The sequence below is a fragment of the Schistocerca piceifrons genome, chromosome X (assembly GCF_021461385.2).
Source record: "Schistocerca piceifrons isolate TAMUIC-IGC-003096 chromosome X, iqSchPice1.1, whole genome shotgun sequence".
NCBI lineage: Eukaryota > Metazoa > Arthropoda > Insecta > Orthoptera > Acrididae > Schistocerca > Schistocerca piceifrons.
In genome coordinates this window covers 52244017-52262733 of record NC_060149.1, presented here as the reverse complement: position 1 = coordinate 52262733, position 18717 = coordinate 52244017, and the positions used below count along the sequence as shown (strand labels likewise).

At 38.8% G+C, this 18717-nt stretch overlaps 1 protein-coding gene across 4 annotated transcripts in view; it reads right to left on the bottom strand.

Annotated features, from left to right (window-relative positions):
• LOC124721190 (WD repeat-containing protein 7) overlaps positions 1–18717 on the bottom strand; it is a 375749-nt gene that overhangs the window by 115488 nt on the left and 241544 nt on the right. For all 4 annotated transcript variants that reach the window (XM_047246033.1, XM_047246035.1, XM_047246034.1 and 1 more), the window contains 3 exons: positions 6654–6866; positions 4773–5049; positions 3722–3941 (listed from right to left, as the gene is read on the bottom strand). In XM_047246033.1, the coding sequence (XP_047101989.1) occupies positions 3722–3941; positions 4773–5049; positions 6654–6866 (710 nt within the window). The remainder of the gene's footprint in view (positions 1–3721; positions 3942–4772; positions 5050–6653; positions 6867–18717) is intronic.

Below are 18717 nucleotides of genomic sequence, written 5' to 3'. Positions count from 1 at the left end.
CAAAAGCAAGCAGGTGTTGTTCATGTCCTCTGAAATATGCCCTACTACAGTAATCGGGCACAAATGAATGATGGGGGCTTCTTGTTCAAGGAAACTACAGACCCACTTGATGATCATGAAGCTTTGATGGGATGGGTTACTCCCAGTGATCATCAAAGTGAAGAGGATGTGACAAAATGAGTAGAATGTGAGGATCCAAAAGCACTGCCATAAAAATGACATTGTCAAGATCTAGATACAGGGTACTGTACTCAGCTCCCATCAAAACTTCTGAAACAGTGGGTAACTATCTCTCCAGGTCAGGGAGCAATGCCATTAGCTGTGGTACATGCAGTGTGGCGAGATGGTTTAGCATTGCTGGCTGGCATGCTGCGAGTCATCAGTTCAAACTTGGTCACCTGACATTATTTGTTATTTAATATTTACCATCCCTGGAAGGTTCCTGATGTATCTTACATTTGTGACGCTTGTACATTCCATAATGTTCAATGTTTGTATAAACAGTAGCACACTCTGGCAAGGAGTTTGGTTCTGCTCTGGCTGTATGTCGATGTTCGCAATAAATGTGCTTTCAGAGATAAGTGTTGTATTTTAATGATGAACCTGCTTTTGGGTTTCGGCTTAATTGTGGTTCAAACACAATAATATAGTACCAGAACGAGAAATGACATACACTATCCATCACCTCACCTTAGTGTGGCTCAGAAATGAGCGAGGACTTCAGCTATAAAAATATTTTTGACCATCTATGCAATAATTTTTTTTTTTTTTACATATTTGAAGTTGGTTTGTTAACATGTTATGTCACGATTAGATTGGTGTTTGTGATCGTGACCTTCATGTATACTGTGAACAGATGGTTTTTTCCCTTAATAGTGAGATCCAAGCTACCACGGAAATTACATCAAATGTGTATTGATACAAATACTGAATCACTTTAATTTCACTATCTTATCACAGATTTTGTTTTTTACATGATTCAGGAATATATTTCCCACAAGGCCACTGAATAGTGGTGATATTAGTAGCACTCTTTGTTATTAATAAAAGTTAATGTTGAACCCAGAGTAATTTTGCTCTGCGATGAGCCTGAGAATGGCTGATGTTCATTTTATGTTTGTCATAGGTGTCACTCCTTGTAGCTGTAATGGTCTTTTTATAATTCAATATACTCCTTTTCTGTCATAACTGCAATATTGTGACCCTTTCCTGCTTTTGTGGTAAACAGATTTTTCTGCTTTAGTTTTTTCTGAAGGCCTTTTCCTTTACATCTATATTGTTCTTTCGTGTTTTTTTCCCCCTTTGTGGTGGTTTTGTATACTATGATTAGCTGTTTCATTTCTTGAATTACTAGTTTTTTTTTTTTTGTTAAGTACTGTACTGAACTCTGATGTGTTCAATCGTTCTTGCTACTATAAGGCGAGTTCTGTTTTTGTTATAATACTTTCTCTTGTTCAGTGATACACAATTGTATGTATATTGCTTAGAATCCTTTTCAAGTAAGCTGTATGATTTAACATTCTGATACAATTGAAATTCCACCCACCTCACCTTCTGAAATTAGGAAGATGATAATATATTCATGAAGATGCAAAGCTGGTACTTTATGCCGATGATACAAGTATAGCTATCACACCCAACAGACAAGAATTAACTGGTGAAATTGTACACTATGTTTTTCAGAAAATCATTAAGTGGTTCTCTGGAAATGGGCTCTCATTAAACTTTGACAAAACACAGTACATACAGTTCCACACAGTAAATGGAATGACACCATTAATAAATATAGACTTCGATCAGAAATCGGTAGCTAAGGTAGAATATTCAAAATTTCTAGGTGTGTGCACTGATCAGGGGTTGAACTGGAAAAAACACACTGAAGATCTGCTGAAACGTTTGAGTTCAGCTACTTATGCTATTAGGGTCATTGCAAATTTTGGCGATATACATCTCAGTAAATTAGCTTACCACACATATTTTAATTCTCTGCTTTCGTATGGCATCATATTCTGGGGTAACTCATCATTGAGTAAAAGAGTGTTCATTGCACAAAAGCGAGTAATCAGAATAATTGCTGGAGCTCATCCAAGATCATCCTGTAGACACTTATTTAAAGAGCTAGAGGTGTCTTTGGTCACTTACCTATCAGCATCAAAAGTCTGACAGATAGCCATATAGCATTTAAAAGGAAATTAAAAGAATTTCTTAATGGCAACTCCTCCTACTCATTAGATGAATTTTTGGATATAGTAAGTGGGTAATTTCCCCAACCCCTACAAAAAATTAAAAATATTAAATGTCATGTAATATTTTGTGCAATGTAATATCTTTTATTAACCTGAAATGTTCCACATCATTACAAAGTGTCGTATTCATGATCTATGGAACAAGTACTAATCTAATCTAATCTGATAAGCTATGTTTCTTGAGTTCTGTGTTCTCTTCTACTACAGTCTCTCTGTATGACCTATCCCCATGCATTAGTTGATCAAAAACTTGTGGATGATGTATGTAAATTGAATCTCTAATTCTTCATGTTGTGTCACATGTTTTTCATTGTAGCTGTAGATGTTTGATTCAGTGTACTTATTTTCTATCATAACTATGATTGTGTTACCCTTCCCAGCTTTTGTGGTAATGGCATTTTCATATTTACCACTTCTTTTTTGTATACAGAGACTGTATTTCATGTCTGATCCACACGTTCTCAGCTTGAAGTTTTGTTTGTAGTTTTGCAGCTGGCGTATTACTTACAACTGTAAGTATCTAGTTTAGGATGATACTACTAGCCATACATTCTTTGTTAATTTTGAATAAAGAATTGTTTTTTGAAGTCTAATAGTTGTGTTCTGGATTTCGAAGAAGATCTTCGAGGAAAACAACTGGCTTGGTGCTGAAAAAATAACCCTGGCACTTGTACAGGGTGTCCTAGTGGGAATGGTCAATATTCAGAGGTATGACAAAAACAGTCATTGGAAGCAAAGGAGTATAGTAAACATTGCTCATAGAATACATACCTTATGAGCTATGAGCGGTTGTTCAGTAGGAGAGATGTGTTTCATGGTAGTGAAGATGAACATGTGCTCATAGCACTTCAGGTATGCAGTTTACAGCCCATGTTTCCTGGACATTTTTCTCTTGTTTTGGTTCATACTACCATCTCTCAAAATATGGAAAACAAAGAGCTAGCAGCAGAAGAGATCTGTTTCACAGTTTGGAAGATGAAGAAGTGCCAATAGCTCTTGAGGAATGCATTTCAGAGCCCATGTTCACCACACTTTCTTGCTTTGAATGATTGTTCCTATCATATCCCTGACCATTTACCATTACCCATGGGACACCCCGTATGACTTCCAAATATGTTATCATGTCATAATTTTCAGATAAAATTAACAAAAAACCCACAGAAGGTAGGACAGAATGTACTAAAACATGTTTAAGTAAAGCAAAAATAAACTGTATCCTACATAAGGTATGGTTTCATTCCTCTCTTTTCCTCAAAACTAGTTTTAAGTAGACAATTTTTATCTTGTGTTGGTATTTTTTGATCTTTACTGGTAGAAACTTCTGAGAATGATTAGTGACTGCCAAACAAAATGGAATGATCGCAAAATAAATTAAAAAGTCAACAACAATAGCACCTCATTGCAAAATTTTTGCTATTACATCAAGTCCAAAGGCAACTACTGAGAATTCTACAAAAATTACATGTTAGACCTACCTCAAGACACTGATGCTGCCACCTCCTAGCCATCATTTCCACCTGTGGCCTCTTGAATGCACGAGAACCGTTAGCCACTACTTTATCTGGCAGAAGCACACAGTGCAGAGTAGCCAAAAGACTCCAGCCCTGTTTGATCTGAGCCTGCTGGGCAGTGAACTGTTCTTCTTTTTCTTCCTCTATCTTACTGTTCCAGCTCAGTGACATTCTTGTACTCTGTCTGCATAGGTAACAACACACCTGTATTATCATACCCACTTCTGAATGTATATGTAACTTATAAATATGTAGCTTCTATTTTAACATACAAATATACAAAACATTTACTTCCTGCATGGAGAAAATGGAACTACAATGGCATGGATGATGAAACATAAATTTGGTACAGGTGAGAATTGAGCTTTTGGCCTAAATAATTCTGTACTGGGCAGTAAAGAAACTGTTTATAAGGAAACGGAGCAGGCAGGTGACAGAATTAACAATTTTTGTGTGTGTGTGTGTGTGTGTGTGTGTGTGTGTGTGTGTGTGTGTGTGAAGAGGGGGGGGGGGGGGTGTGTGAATAAGAAGATAATTGGCCTAGAAATGCATGCATTGTACTCACATACAACAGAAATTAAATAAATAATTGAATAAGGTAGCTATAATGAAAGTTCACAACTAGCTAACAACATGCTCAAGGTTTTGTGTTGATCAGTGACTAGTGGGGACACAAAATAGTAAGTCTAAGTTTCACTGGAAATGTAAATAAAGAATGAGAGAGAAATCAAAAACTGAGGGGAATAACTAAAACCCAGTGATATTCAATATGAAGTCGTGAACCAACAGACAGATTCCACTGGTAAAGAAATGACAGCCTGCTTACATAATATTACATTTGGAAATGATTTTTTATGCATATAAAGAGATACTTTTGCTTGTTTCTGTCATGTTAATCAGATCATACAACCCTTTAAGAAATTAATTTATCAGGTTATAGCAGTTTTTTATTTCTGAACATTCTCACTCTTGCTTATGTCAATAGAATATGGTGGAAAAGAAATATCTTACATACCTGTGCAATTTTCGGTTACGTTCCTGTTCAGGTACGAAAGTTGCATTGTTCATGGACATCAGGGTGTTAGCAATAGCAATGATGGCAAGAAGATGATTAGTAGTGAGTGTTGTACTCAGTTCCCAATGTATACGTGATGTGAACAAGCGTGTCAGCCTTTCAAGACGAAGGGCATCTTCTGGTAAATCTAAAGCAATTGGTGATACTTCTACTTCAGCCATTAGTTCTGCATCATCTATGCTTGTCTGCCATGTTGGTAGCAGTAAACTCATGTGACCTGCAAAGTTTCAAAATGTACAACAAAATATGCAGGAAATAAAGTACTTTCCTTAATATCAAAAATAGGAGAAGATAAGAATTTAAAATGAGCAAAGCACCCAAATGTGAATACAATGAAATCAAATAACAATGATATATTCTTCTTTAGGATATTATCTGACTTAACACAGCTTGACTTACACCCTCAAGCTCAGGCAAAGGAAGTTCGAGGGCTAAAATCATAAAATTCTGATAAGTACACCACACTGGCCAGTGGAACTGTGTCTATTATCGAAATACTAAAATGACTTTCATAATATAGTTAATTAAACACACAAAATAAATGCTATTTATGTGTGTTGTTTTATTCTGATAAGCTCATGACGAAACATGATGGGTACCATTTGTCTTTTTGACAAGTGGTCAAAATATCTAATACCTGCACACAGTTCCAGTTTTTTGCCTAGCTGTGAAAGAAGTGTTACACATGAAGGAAACATCAGAAAATCAACCAATTTATTCCATATGAGCAATGATGAAACAAATGAATTATTCCAAATAGAGACTAATACAATTATTTAACTGCCAAAAGACACAGGTCTTTTATGATGCACCTCAATATTTCGCGTGTTTATGAAGTATTGCCTGCTGTGAATTCACAATTAACTGTAACTGACATTTGCAGGATACGTTTTTGTTGGCCACCAGATGAGTTTAGCACATGTGTTTCCAATCAATGAAATATTAGTTTATCCAAAAGCCATGGAAGGAAAAGCATCTTGCGCAGTGCAGACGGTATCAAAATATTCAGCAAAATATGATCAGGTATCACTATACCAAAGAAATCACATTGTTTTCACTCTGCAACTTCCCTGGAGCTGAGAACATTTAGGGTCTGAGATAATGTATGTTGAAATGCAGTTATGCCCAAATGCTGCACTGTCATCACTATGACCCAAAAGCTAGCAGATACTGGTCCAATAACATGACTTGCTACTGACCCATACGCCCCAAACTGTATCTGTCAGTTCACAGTAGCATGAGGCACTGACAGTTCAAGGTCATGGTGCAGCATATAAGTTTGAGTATAATACTGGTTAAATCAAGGGCAGGTACTAGGGAGAAATAATGAGTTACTGTCAACACTCATAACTATTAGGAGATGTAGCTCTGAAAAGGAACTGTTACTTCTAAACACCTGAGAAGGTCACAACCAGTATATTGTTCAATATACAGCTGATTCTACACTGCAACAAAATGGTTGTAAGAATGTCTTCATCCTCACAGTACAGAATGAAATGGTTCTTTTTCAGTATGTTCGTTTGACAGACATGTTACTGACTGGGTATGTGCAGGATGTGGCAGGGTATGTCTCTTCTTTGGCGTAAGTAATGGTGACCTACAAAAGGAGATAATACAGCCCATCAGGCAATATTTCAGAAACATATCAAATATGTCTTTAGTTCGATATTCTGAGATGCATAATTAATTACTTCATCTCAGTACAACTTCAGAAAATTATGAGCACATGAAAATGATTTGGTTGTATCACACTAGTGATAATTTACTGATATTTATAACAAGCCGAAACACTATTATTATTTCAATAACTACATTACTGACCTCCTTTGGAGAGTACACCAAAAGAAACGGGAACCATTGGCCGCAGCAGACCCAGTTTCTTCTCACAGACTTTGTCAAGATCAGGATCCATGTCCCAAGCGTGCATCAGTGACAGAAGAAGTTGTGCTGTTTCCATAGTAATGTTGGTCTCTAGCCCTGCCACAGCACGAGGCTTTGTCTTTGAAGAGGTTTCATTCCCATTTTCAGTGCCACCTGTTAATAAAATAAGAAACACTTGTATCAGACTTTTTCCACACTGTATAGTCAATATGTATGTGTCAAATAGTTTTAATTAATATAGGAGATGCTGAATTGCAATTATATTTCTTACACATTAACCAAGTGCCTTTTAATTGAAGAGGTCATAAGAAAATCAGCCCTTGTCAGAAAATTACATTTTTTCAAGATATGGATAAAACATTGTACATCATTGTATATCATCTCATTATCGATTTTATTTTTTATATTATTTCATAGGCATATCAAAAACATTTCTATGATATGTCTAACTTACCTTCCAGCAAAATTTTTAAACTTACAGTACTCACTATATGGGTTGCTTTTGTTAATAAGAAAGAATGACAACACCTGCAGTAATTAGCCTTCATTAACCTAATGTACCACAGAACAAAAGATTGTGTCTACATCTACATCTACATCCATACTCCACAAGCCACCTGATGGTCTGTGGCAGAGGGTACCTTAAGTACCTCTATCAGTTCTCCCTTTATTTCAGTCTCATATTGTTTGTGGAAAGAAGGATTGTAGGTATGCTTCCGTGTGGGCTCTAATCTCTCTGATTTTATCCTCATGGTCTCTTCGCAAGATATACGTAGGAGGGAGCAATATACTGCTTGACTCTTCAGTGAAGGTATGTTCTCGAAACTTTAACAAAAGCCCGTACCGAGCTACTGAGCGTCTCTCCTGCAGAGTCTTCCACTGGAGTTTATCTATCATCTACGTAACACTTTCGCGATTACTACATGATCCTGTAACGAAGCGCACTGCTCTCCACTGGATCTTCTCTCTCTCTTCTATCAACCCTATCTGGTACGGATCCCACACTGCCGAGCAGTATTCAAGCAGTGGGTGAACGAACGTACTGTAACCTACTTCCTTTGTTTTCAGATTGCATTTCCTTAGGATTCTTCCAATGAATCTCAGTCTGGCATCTGCTTTACCGACGACCAACTTTATATGATCATTCCATTTTAAATCACTCCTAATGCCTACTCCCAGATAATTTATGGAATTAACTGCTTCCAGTTGCTGACCTGTTATTTTGTAGCTAAATGATAAGGGAACTATCTTTCTATGTATTCGCAGCACATTACACTTGTCTACATTGAGATTCAATTGCCATTCCCTGCATCCATACGTCAATTCTCTGCAGATCGTCCAGCATTTCAGTACAATTTTCGATTGTTACAACCTCTCGATACACCACAGAATCATCTGCAAAAAGCCTCAGTCAACTTCCGATGTCATCCACAAGGTCATTTATGTATATTGTGAATAGCAATGGTCCTACGACACTCACCTGTGGCACACCTGAAATCACTCCTACTTCGGAAGACTTCTCTCCATTGAGAATGACATGCTGCGTTCTGTTATCTAGGAACTCTTCAATCCAATCACACAATTGGTCTGATAGCCCATATGCTCTTACTTTGTTAATTAAACGACTGTGGGGAACTGTATCGAACGCCTTGCGGAAGTCAAGAAACACGGCATCTACCTGTAAACCCGTGTCTATGGCCCTCTGAGTCTCGTGGACGAATAGCGCGAGCTGGGTTTCACATGACCGTCTTTTTCGAAACCCATGCTGATTCCTACAGAGTAGATTTCTAGTCTCCAGAAAAGTCATTATACTCGAACAAAATGTGTGTTTCAAAATTCTACAACTGATCGACGTTAGAGATATGGGTCTATAGTTCTGCACATCTGTTCGATGTCCCTTCTTGAAAATGGGGATGACCTGTGCCCTTATCCAATCCTTTGGAATGCTACGCTCTTCTAGAGACCTATGGTACACCGCTGCAAGAAGGGGGGCAAGTTCCTTCGCGTACTCTGTGTAAAATCGAACTGGTATCCCATCAGGTCCAGCGGCCTTTTCTCTTTTGAGCGATTTTAATTGTTTCTCTATCCCTCTTTCGTCTATTTCGATATCTACCATTTTGTCATCTGTGCAACAATCTAGAGAAGGAACTACAGTGCAATCTTCCTCTGTGAAACAGCTTTGGAAAAAGACATTTAGTATTTCGGCCTTTAGGCTGTCATCCTCTGTTTCAGTACCATTTTGGTCACAGAGTGTCTGGACATTTTGTGTTGATCCACCTACCGCTTTGACATAAGACCAAAATTTCTTAGGATTTTCTACCAAGTCGGTACATAGACCTTTACTTTCGAATTCATTGAACGCCTCTCGCATAGCCCTCCTCACACTGCATTTTGCTTCGTGTAATTTTTGTTTGTCTGCAAGGCTTTGGCTATGTTTATGTTTGCTGTGAAGTTCCCTTTGCTTCCACAGCAGTTTCCTAACTCGGTTGTTGTACCATGGTGGCTCTTTTCCATCTCTTACGATCTTGCTTGGCACATACTCATCTAATGCATATTGTACGATGATTTTGAACTTTGCCCACTGATTCTCAACACTATCTCTACTTGAGACAAAACTTTAGTGTTGAGCTGTCAGGTACTCTGTAATCTGCTTTTTGTCACTTTCTCTAAACAGAACACTCTTCCTACCTTTTTTAATACTTCTATTTACGGCTGAAATCATCGATGCAGTAACCACTTTATGATCGCTGATTCCCTGTTCTGCGTTAACTGTTTCAAATAGTTCGGGTCTGTTTGTCACCAGAAGGTCTAATATGTTATCGCCACGAGTTGGTTCTCTGTTTAACCGCTCAAGGTAGTTTTCAGATAAAGCACTTAAAAAAATTTCACTGGATTCTTTGTCCCTGCCACCCGTTATGAACGTTTGAGTCTCCCAGTCTATATCCGGCAAATTAAAATCTCCACCCAGAACTATAACATGGTGGGGAAATCTATTCGAAATATTTTCCAAATTATCCTTCAGGTGCTCAGCCACAACAGCTGCTGAGCCAGGGGGCCTATAGAGACATCCAATTACCATGTCTGAGCCTGCTTTAACCGTGACCTTCACCCAAATTATTTCACATTTCGGATCTCCGTCAATTTCCTTCGATACTATTGCACTTGTTATCGCTATAAACACGCCTCCCCCTTCACTGTCCAGCCTGTCTCTGCAGTATACATTCCAATCTGAGTTTAGGATTTCATTACTGTTTACGTCTGGTTTCAGCCAACTTTCTGTCCCTAGTACTATATGGGCGTTGTGACCGTTTATTAATGAGAGCAGTTCTGGGACCTTTCTATAGGCACTCCTGCAGTTTACTATTAGCACATTAATATTGTTATTCCCTGTTGCATTTTGCCTGCTCCTACCTTGCCGCGTCTCGGGAGGCATCTTGTCGGGCCTAGGGAGGGAATTCTCTAACCTAAAAAACCCACATGTGCACTCCACACATACTCCGCTACCCTTGTAGCTGCTTCCGGCGTGTAGTGCACGCCTGACCTATTCAGGGGGACCATACATTTCTTCACCCGATAGTGGAGGCCTAGAAATTTGCACCCCAGATCTCCGCAGAATCGTCCGAGCCTCTGGTTTAAGCCTTCTACTCGGCTTCAAACCAGAGGACCGCGATCGGTTCTGGGAACTATACTACAAATAGTTAGTTCAGATTCCACCCCATGAGTGAGGCTTTCCGCCTTCACCAATTCTGCCAACTGCCTGTACGAACTGAGGATGACCTCTGAACCAAGACGGCAGGAGTCATTGGTGCCGACATGAGCAACAATTTGCAGTCTGCTGCACCCAGTGCTCTTTATTGCCACCGGCAGGGCCTCCTCCACATCTCGGATCAGCCCCCCGGCAAGCAGACAGAGTGAACACTGGCCTTCTTCCTCGACCTTTCCGCTATTTCCCTAAGGGGCTCCATCACCCGCCTAACGTTGGAGCTCCCAATAACTAATAAACCCCTCCCCCCGCGTGCCTGCTCGGACCTTGCTGAAGGAGCGGGCACATGTCCACTCTCTGGCAGAGCGGGCGATGCCACATGGCCAGTCTCCACAGCGACCCTCCGCCTCGTGCGCCGTGAACGCCGCTGAACCCGCCACTCCCCTTGAATAGGGGGTGGTCCAACCGCGCCCGGTACCCACGAAGATGTCTCGACAAGAGGGACAGTGGGTGAAGCATGTAACACCTGGGGTGTACCATGCGACGCACCAGACTCCCCACTGCCGCTACACTCCGAGGCAGCAGCCTGAAGACGGCTGACTGCGGCCATCAACACGTTCAGCTGTTCGCAAACAGTGGCCAGCTCCTCCTGCGTCCGTACACAGCAGTCACACATCCTATCCATCCTAAGAAATCAATTTACTGTAGAGAGTTAATCAACTTTTAACTAGACTGCTAATTCACTAAAGGCGGCTGATTGTTGACTAAACTGTGGTTGCTAGACACGTCTTGTAGAAAACAACGAAAATAGCACTAACTGTCTCTGGACTGTATTAAAAACAAACACTAGCACTACTGGCACTATGGCTGACTAAAGGGACTCTCTCTTACTGTATTCAAAACAAACACGGAATCTATGGAACACTATTACTAGCACTCGACAATTAAAGCTTCCTGAAAGCAAAAACACAAGGAAGTAGTAGTGACGAGTAATAAAAATATAGTAAATACTTTAATTAACGAAGCTTGTTGCACAGCAGATGTGAAGCAGACCGCAGTTACGATGACACATTAAAGGGGCTTATAAATGAAAAAAATCAAACTTTCTCTGGTCCTCTATGCTACTGTTGTCGAGATCCAAATATGTCCAAGTTTGGTCTGTCTGTTTTTTCTTCACAGGCAATCAGGGTATTGAAAAAGTTTTGGTTCTCACTCATCACAAAAGGAAAAAGTGCTCTGAAGTCTTGAGCTTTTGACTTCTTAATCTTGATTACATTGATATAAACCCAACTGAAAGCCAACTCATGTAGAATATTCACTTTGTTTTGAGCTGCAACAGTACACTAAGGTACTGTATAACTGGCCCACACAAAAATTTAGCTCTTGGAGCTATCTTCTTTATACATTTTTAGCCCTTTCAGTTTAACTGTTTTCTTTGCAGATGGCTAAAAGTAGCAATCAGTAAACTTTTTCATACTGATATCATGAGTAGTCTTCCTCCCGCAATCAGTAAACTTTTTCATACTGATATCATGAGTAGTCTTCCTCCCAGATGGTGAAAGGTGCAGCATTGTGTCGAGATGTAATGACTGTGTCCCACACATCAGGAACATTAGTGACTTGATTCAATTCTTATGTGAAATTAATGAGAAATCCTGATCACTGAACAAGAAAGAATGAACACTCACAGGGCATAGTTAAGTTATTCTGTTGGATATTTCCAGGCTGTGCAGCAGCATATACAGAAAGCACATTGCTACAAAATGTTTATTCTTGAGACGGTACATCCCGGAAAGGGTACGAGACTTTAAAAGCAGAGAGGGCCGTGGGCACACATCCTGTTGTAACATTAGTAGCTGAATCAACGAATGTTTTGTCAGCCAAGAAGTGTGTTTTAACAGCCATGGAGACTGAGCTGATGCCCACTAGCTTTATGGTGTCGTCAATAGGTCAGAGGCCCAGGCTGTGTGGTGAGAAAGACCTGGCTGGTAGCGTGGGCTTGGAAGGGTATCTGCCATGGCCAACTTAACTGAATAGAGAAAATCTAACATGCAGGTAACTCTATTAAAAACTTAACCCAACCAGTGGCAGAAAAGCCAATAACATAGTTACAAAGACAAAATTTAGATGAGCGTGTGGATGAAGATGCATCCTCACTACAAAGTGTAATTTCACATTATTTAATATTAAAAACTATATGTATAAAATAATCTTTAAAAATTAATATCTCAATAACACACTAAGTGATTCTTACATAGTGTCTATGGCTTACATAGTGTCTATGGCTATGTACCAGTGAGCACTATCAAACTGTTATAGCAGGTTTTTTGTTAATATTACTTATTTTAATTTAGCAGAGGTTGAAAATACCACTTCAGTTGCAAATTACTTTATTTTCACACGACCGGTTTCGGACTGTTATAAGCCCATCCTCAGGTGTCGTAGCTGTGCTGCGGTCCCCGAGCGCTGTGTGTAAGGGACTCACTGTTCTGCACTCATATGCAGCACACCGCACCTAGTACACGCGGCGCTCCGGGACCACAGTACAGCTACAACACCTGAACATGGGCTTATAACAGTTCGAAACCAGTCGTGTGAAAATAAAGTAATTTAAAACTGAAATGGTATTTTCATTTTCAACCTCTGCTATAATGCTCATTTGCGGATGTTCCTCCAACAGGATTGTTTGTTATTTTAAATTATAGGCTGGAATGTATGTACCGAGCACAAAACTTGAATTACCTCGAAAATAAGGTTTATAATACTGAAAGTACTAGCAGCATTACTAAATAGATATTATTATGGATGTATGAGGTTTATTAGTTTTAAATGTATTTTTAATTGACAGCATAACAATGCAAAGCACAAATATTTCTCAGTATCTGATCATGAACTTGAGATCTGTGTGTGTGTTTTGATAGCAAACACTCTTTAACTTGTGTGGACTTAGAAGACTTCACATCAGATGAACTGTTTGCAGTGGGGACTTGTCATATTCGCGTGTGCTGATAGCGAATATTTTAAAGTGTATTTCGGGTTAGGTGATTTAATCCAAAGTTTAAAAACTTTTCCATGGTCAATTATGAGAGTGAGCCACACTTAGAAATTTGTTAATTCGTGATTATGGTTCCATTAGTTTACACTTGTGGTAAAGGAACTTTAATTATTTTTTGTGGATGTTCAGACATTTACCATAAACATATGATCCTGTTCAGTTTGTTTAAACCCTCACAAATGGTTATCAATTTAGTAATGAATGGTCATTAATGGTGGAAAGTGATATTTTATTATTTTGAATAAACTCAGTTTGTTAAAAATTTCAAATTGTTATTAAGTAGTGAACACTATTTGACTGAAAAATTTCTGCCTGCTTATACTGAACGAGTGAATGACTTTATTTAGGGTTAACGTGACAGACAAGTTGGCTGATCCCCGAGCAATGACGTAGTGAACATTTTAAGACACCCAACCATGCATTACGGAGGCCCTATGAACAGTATTTTTTCTAGCTTTTTGAATTTTTTATTTGCAGTGATGCACTTGGGTGCTCATGAGTCATTAATTGGTGAAAGCAATAGGGGTTAGCTTCTCTCTTATTCATACATTAGAATTAATTTAAGTGTACCATTGCATAGATTGGTTACAGTCGAGTCAGCTAGGGAACATTTTACTTTTCACAATATCAAAGCCTAACATCGCATTCTGGCCAGTGTTTTCATCTGAAATTAAAACTAAATTTCTTTCCAAACGTCACTTATTTTTCAAGTAATGAAACAATAAAGAGGTCATTTTGTTCTGTCCCCTCTTTGCAAGTCCATGATATGTGGACTTTATGGTCTTATTGTTGGAGAGATTGTGAACACTAAAACCACAGTACCATAGCTGTCTGAAACAAAATATTTCACTACTTGTTGCAAAGATACAGACAGGTTTTACGTGTAGTCTAAACATATGCCAACCAAATACATGTCTTGAATTTTTGGCTCCATTCAACAGTATGCAGAAAAAAGTTGTTCCCTTTGTTTGGTTGTCGAGGACTGAAAGCATCACAATCTTTTGCATCCGTAACTAATGGGACTGGATATTAGTTCATCTACAAAGTTTTCTGATAGAAAAAATTTACTGATGGAGAAAAGGAAAGAACATAAATAGCAATTACCTGCAGACATCAACATGTTCGACACGAATATTTCTGCCAATGTGTCTTACATTTTTTGATCAAAACTACAATTAGCAGGCTATTTTGAAACAGGATTTATTGTCATAAACTGATACTGAGAGACTAGTGGCTCATAAGTTTGTAACCACTGTAATTATTTTTTTATGAACCAAATCTATTGACTTTGGTGTCATTGGAAATTTTTATTTTATATAATACCTATTATCATACTTTCCAACATTAAAAAAATGAGAGGGGTGTTTTTCGTGTGTGTGTGTGTGTGTGTGTGTGTGTGTGTGTGTGTGTGTGTGTAAATCTTATTTGTTCCCCGATGTAAATGTTAGAGATAACGTAAAGTAGTCGCTACCTCTTTTTTCTCCTTACAGATTCTTCATAATACATCTCTGACAGATAAGAGTGTCAAAAAAGTTTCAGTCATCCAGTCCTTTAGCCCAAGACACACACTCAATTTAGAAATCACCAAATAAAACAAATGTTCTATATGCTTTTTGTCAACAATGGTGACTCGTAAGAAAAGTAATAGGAGCAAAGAAATCAATTTAATAGACATGTCAAGTCTGAATCAAGCTGATGTTGAATTGCTGAAGCTACGAAATATCTGTGAAAATACTGAAAGTGTTTGTTGTTCTCATCAAAGGCTCTACATGGAAACATTTGAAGACAGACAAAGAATCTGATATGATGCTTTTAAGAAGCACGGTAAAAAGAAATATTTGAAAGATGTTTCTTTAACCATGACCAAGACATACAAGCCTTCCACTTATCCCAGGAACTAATCTTTATACAAAATGCCATAATGCCATTTTATCTCTTACTTCTATAGCTTGCCAGTGATGGATGAATGTAAAGTTGAAGATCCATCACACGCACCAGATCCATCTACCACCTTTGGAAAACTTAATGAAAGCTGTGAATTACTTGGAATTTCACAATTTAAGGTTACCAAAAGAATAAAAGGCAAGCTCCTGTATACATTCAATCCAAGTCTTGTGCCTCAGCATTAACCCTTTCAGATTCTCTGGCTACAACTGTGTACCTTAAATTTTACTGTGTCATGGTGTTCAACATTTTCATCATGTGCAAGTGCTGCCAACTGTTGGGCATCACTATGAAAGTATCAGCAAATCAGTGTCAGCATGTGGAGTAGCTCGTGACAGTGCACAGCAGCTTGTGACCACCAGACTACGCGGACGTGGTTGGTTTGCTATATTCCACTGTATAATTTAATATTGTTATTATTATTTTGCATGGTAATTATTGAATTGTCATTTTATTATTTATTACAATAGAGAATATTTCGTAATTAGTTATTTTAGTCCATGAAATGAAGCCAAGTGTACAAATTATGTTTTGAAAACTGGTAAATATTTTTGTATAAATCTTGCATCTAAAATCATTAAAAATCAACTAAGAGCATTACCATATAAATAAAAATTTTCCTCCCTTCATAAAAAATTCAGGTCTGAAAGGATTAAAATGCCAGTGAATAGCATCATAAGTGCTACATGTTCCAGTAGAATGTGTGTCTGAAAAACCTGGTAGTGCTGAATGCACAGAATGTAATAGTTTAATGCAAAAATTTCAAGAGCAATTATCCAGAAGGTGTGTACAGAAAGACTGCAAATACTTCAGCACCAACGTCATGGGGTACATATTTTCTTAACATTACTGAAAAAGTGCTAGGTATTACTAAAAGAAGACGATATTTTGTGAAAAGGAAGCTAGGGAAACAGAACAGGTAAAGCTGTGGAGACAAACATCCAGATCACCCCCCCCCCCCCCCCCCATTTTTTTCTTTTTTCTCCCTATAGTGATAATGTAGGTTGAATTTCTGCTAATAAGAAACATTGTATGTCTGTCTGTCTCTTCAGAAAATGGCAAAACAGTGTATAACACAAAAAGCCTCATTTTGCATAAAATGAAAGACGTATGAGGTGTGTTCAAAAAGAAACCGAACTTTTGAAATAGCGTACTAACCAGCAGAGAGTGCACACTGCAGCTATGAGTGCACCTAGCGGCAGGTTTAGACAACAAACTGCCATTTGCCTCATGTCACTTGGACAATTATCAAGTGAACCACAACTGCTGAAGCAAGCATGTGTACAGCCGGCAAAACTTTCACAGAGACATTTCAAATGCTTAGCCAAGCATACGGGGAGGACTGTATGAGTCACACGCAGTGCTACAAGCAGTTTCAACATTTTCAAGAGGGCAGAATCTTGATCTGTAACAATTCCAAGCCTGGATGTCCTTCCACATCAACCGATGACAGCCATGTGGATAGTGTTTGTGCTGTGATTCACAGAAATCGTCGTTTAACTGTTCAGGAAGTTTCTGAGGAGGTGGACACCTTGCTTGGTGTATTAAGCGTAAAAAATCAGACGACTGAACAATGAAAAAATGTTGTTCGGAGTGACGAACCGCAGTACACTATGTGGTGATGTGATGTCAGGGTGTGAGTATGATGAATGCCCAGTGAACGTCATCTGCCAGCGTGAGTAGTGCCAACAGTAAAATTCGGAGGTGGTGGTGTTATGGTGTGATCGTGTTTTTCATAGAGGGGGCTTGCACCCATTGTTGTTTTGCTTCAAATGGTTCAAATGGCTCTGAGCACTATGGGACTTAACATCTGAGGTAATCAATCCCCTAGAACTTAGAACTACTTGAACCTAACCAACCTAAGGACATCACACACATCCATGCCCAAGGTAGGATTCGAACCTGCGACCGTAGCAGTCGCGCAGTTCCAGACTGAAGCACCTAGAACCACTCGATCACGCCGGCCAGCTGTTGTTTTGCATGAAACTATCACAGCACAGACCTACATTGATGTTTTAAGCATATTCTTGCTTCCCAATGTTGAAGAGCAATTCAGGGATGGCAATCGCATATTTCAACATGACTGAGCACCTATTTCTCATACACAGTCTGTGGCGGAGTGGTTACATGACAATAACATCACATCTCTTTAATGGACTGGCCTGAATCCTATAGAACACCTTTGGGGCGTTTTGGAATGCTGACTTTGTGTCAGGCCTCACTGACCGACATCGATCTCTCTCCTCAGTGCACTCTGTGCAGAATGGGCTGCCATTCCCCAAGAAACTTTCCACCACCTGACTGAATGTATGCCTGCGAGAGTGGAAGCTGTCATCAAGGCTAAAGCTTGGCCAATACCATATGGAATTCCAGCATTACCGATGGAGGGGGCCACGAACTTTTCAGTCATTTGCAGCCAGGTGTCCGGATACTTTTGGTAACATAGTGTATGTACAATCTATTCCTACCTCACTTACTCCCCCCCACCAGTCTCTCTCTCTCTCTCTCTCTCTCTCTCTCTCTCTCTCTCTCTCTCTCTAATCCACACACACACACACACACACACACACACACACACACACACACACACACACACACACACACACAACCATCATTCAAAAATACTTTTATAGCACAGGAGTATTTGTCAAGCTGGTATGATTTCAATTTGTGTTGAAGTTAATTTTATTACCCATTAACTTCTTCACATCATTAGATGCATGATCAAAGAATTTTATGACTGAATACCTCACTGTTTTTTGTGGCACACTTTGGCTAAGGCTAAGTGATGGATATTGTAAGTCATTTCTCCTTCCAGTATTACCTTTATGGATGTTACTGTTGTTTTCAAACTGTGATTGAAACTTATTTATCAGTGCAATACCTCGTAACAGAGAGACAAATATTCCTAGCGTAATGTAACTCATTATTTTGTGAAGAATACAATATATTCTGAAGAGTCAATATGGGAAGACTAGCTTGCATTAGTTCCCAACAACAAGAATCCATGAATGAAATATATTAATAGCAATCTCTGGTATTTTATATTATCTGCGAGTTTTATTACTACCGCTTACCTCAAACAGCAAATGATTTATATTAACGATCTCAGTCAATATGTAGCATACATGCTACATCCTACTGTTATTTTTTTCCATCCATGGGAATAAACTAATGTTCTGTGCCTGACTGTAGCATATACTTTACGGCTTGTGCTTTGTGTGTATCTCTGGTCTTTGTTTCTGCATGTACCCAGTGGGTGGCAGTATCTGTTTGAAGAAATCATTTTATCAGAGTGTCAG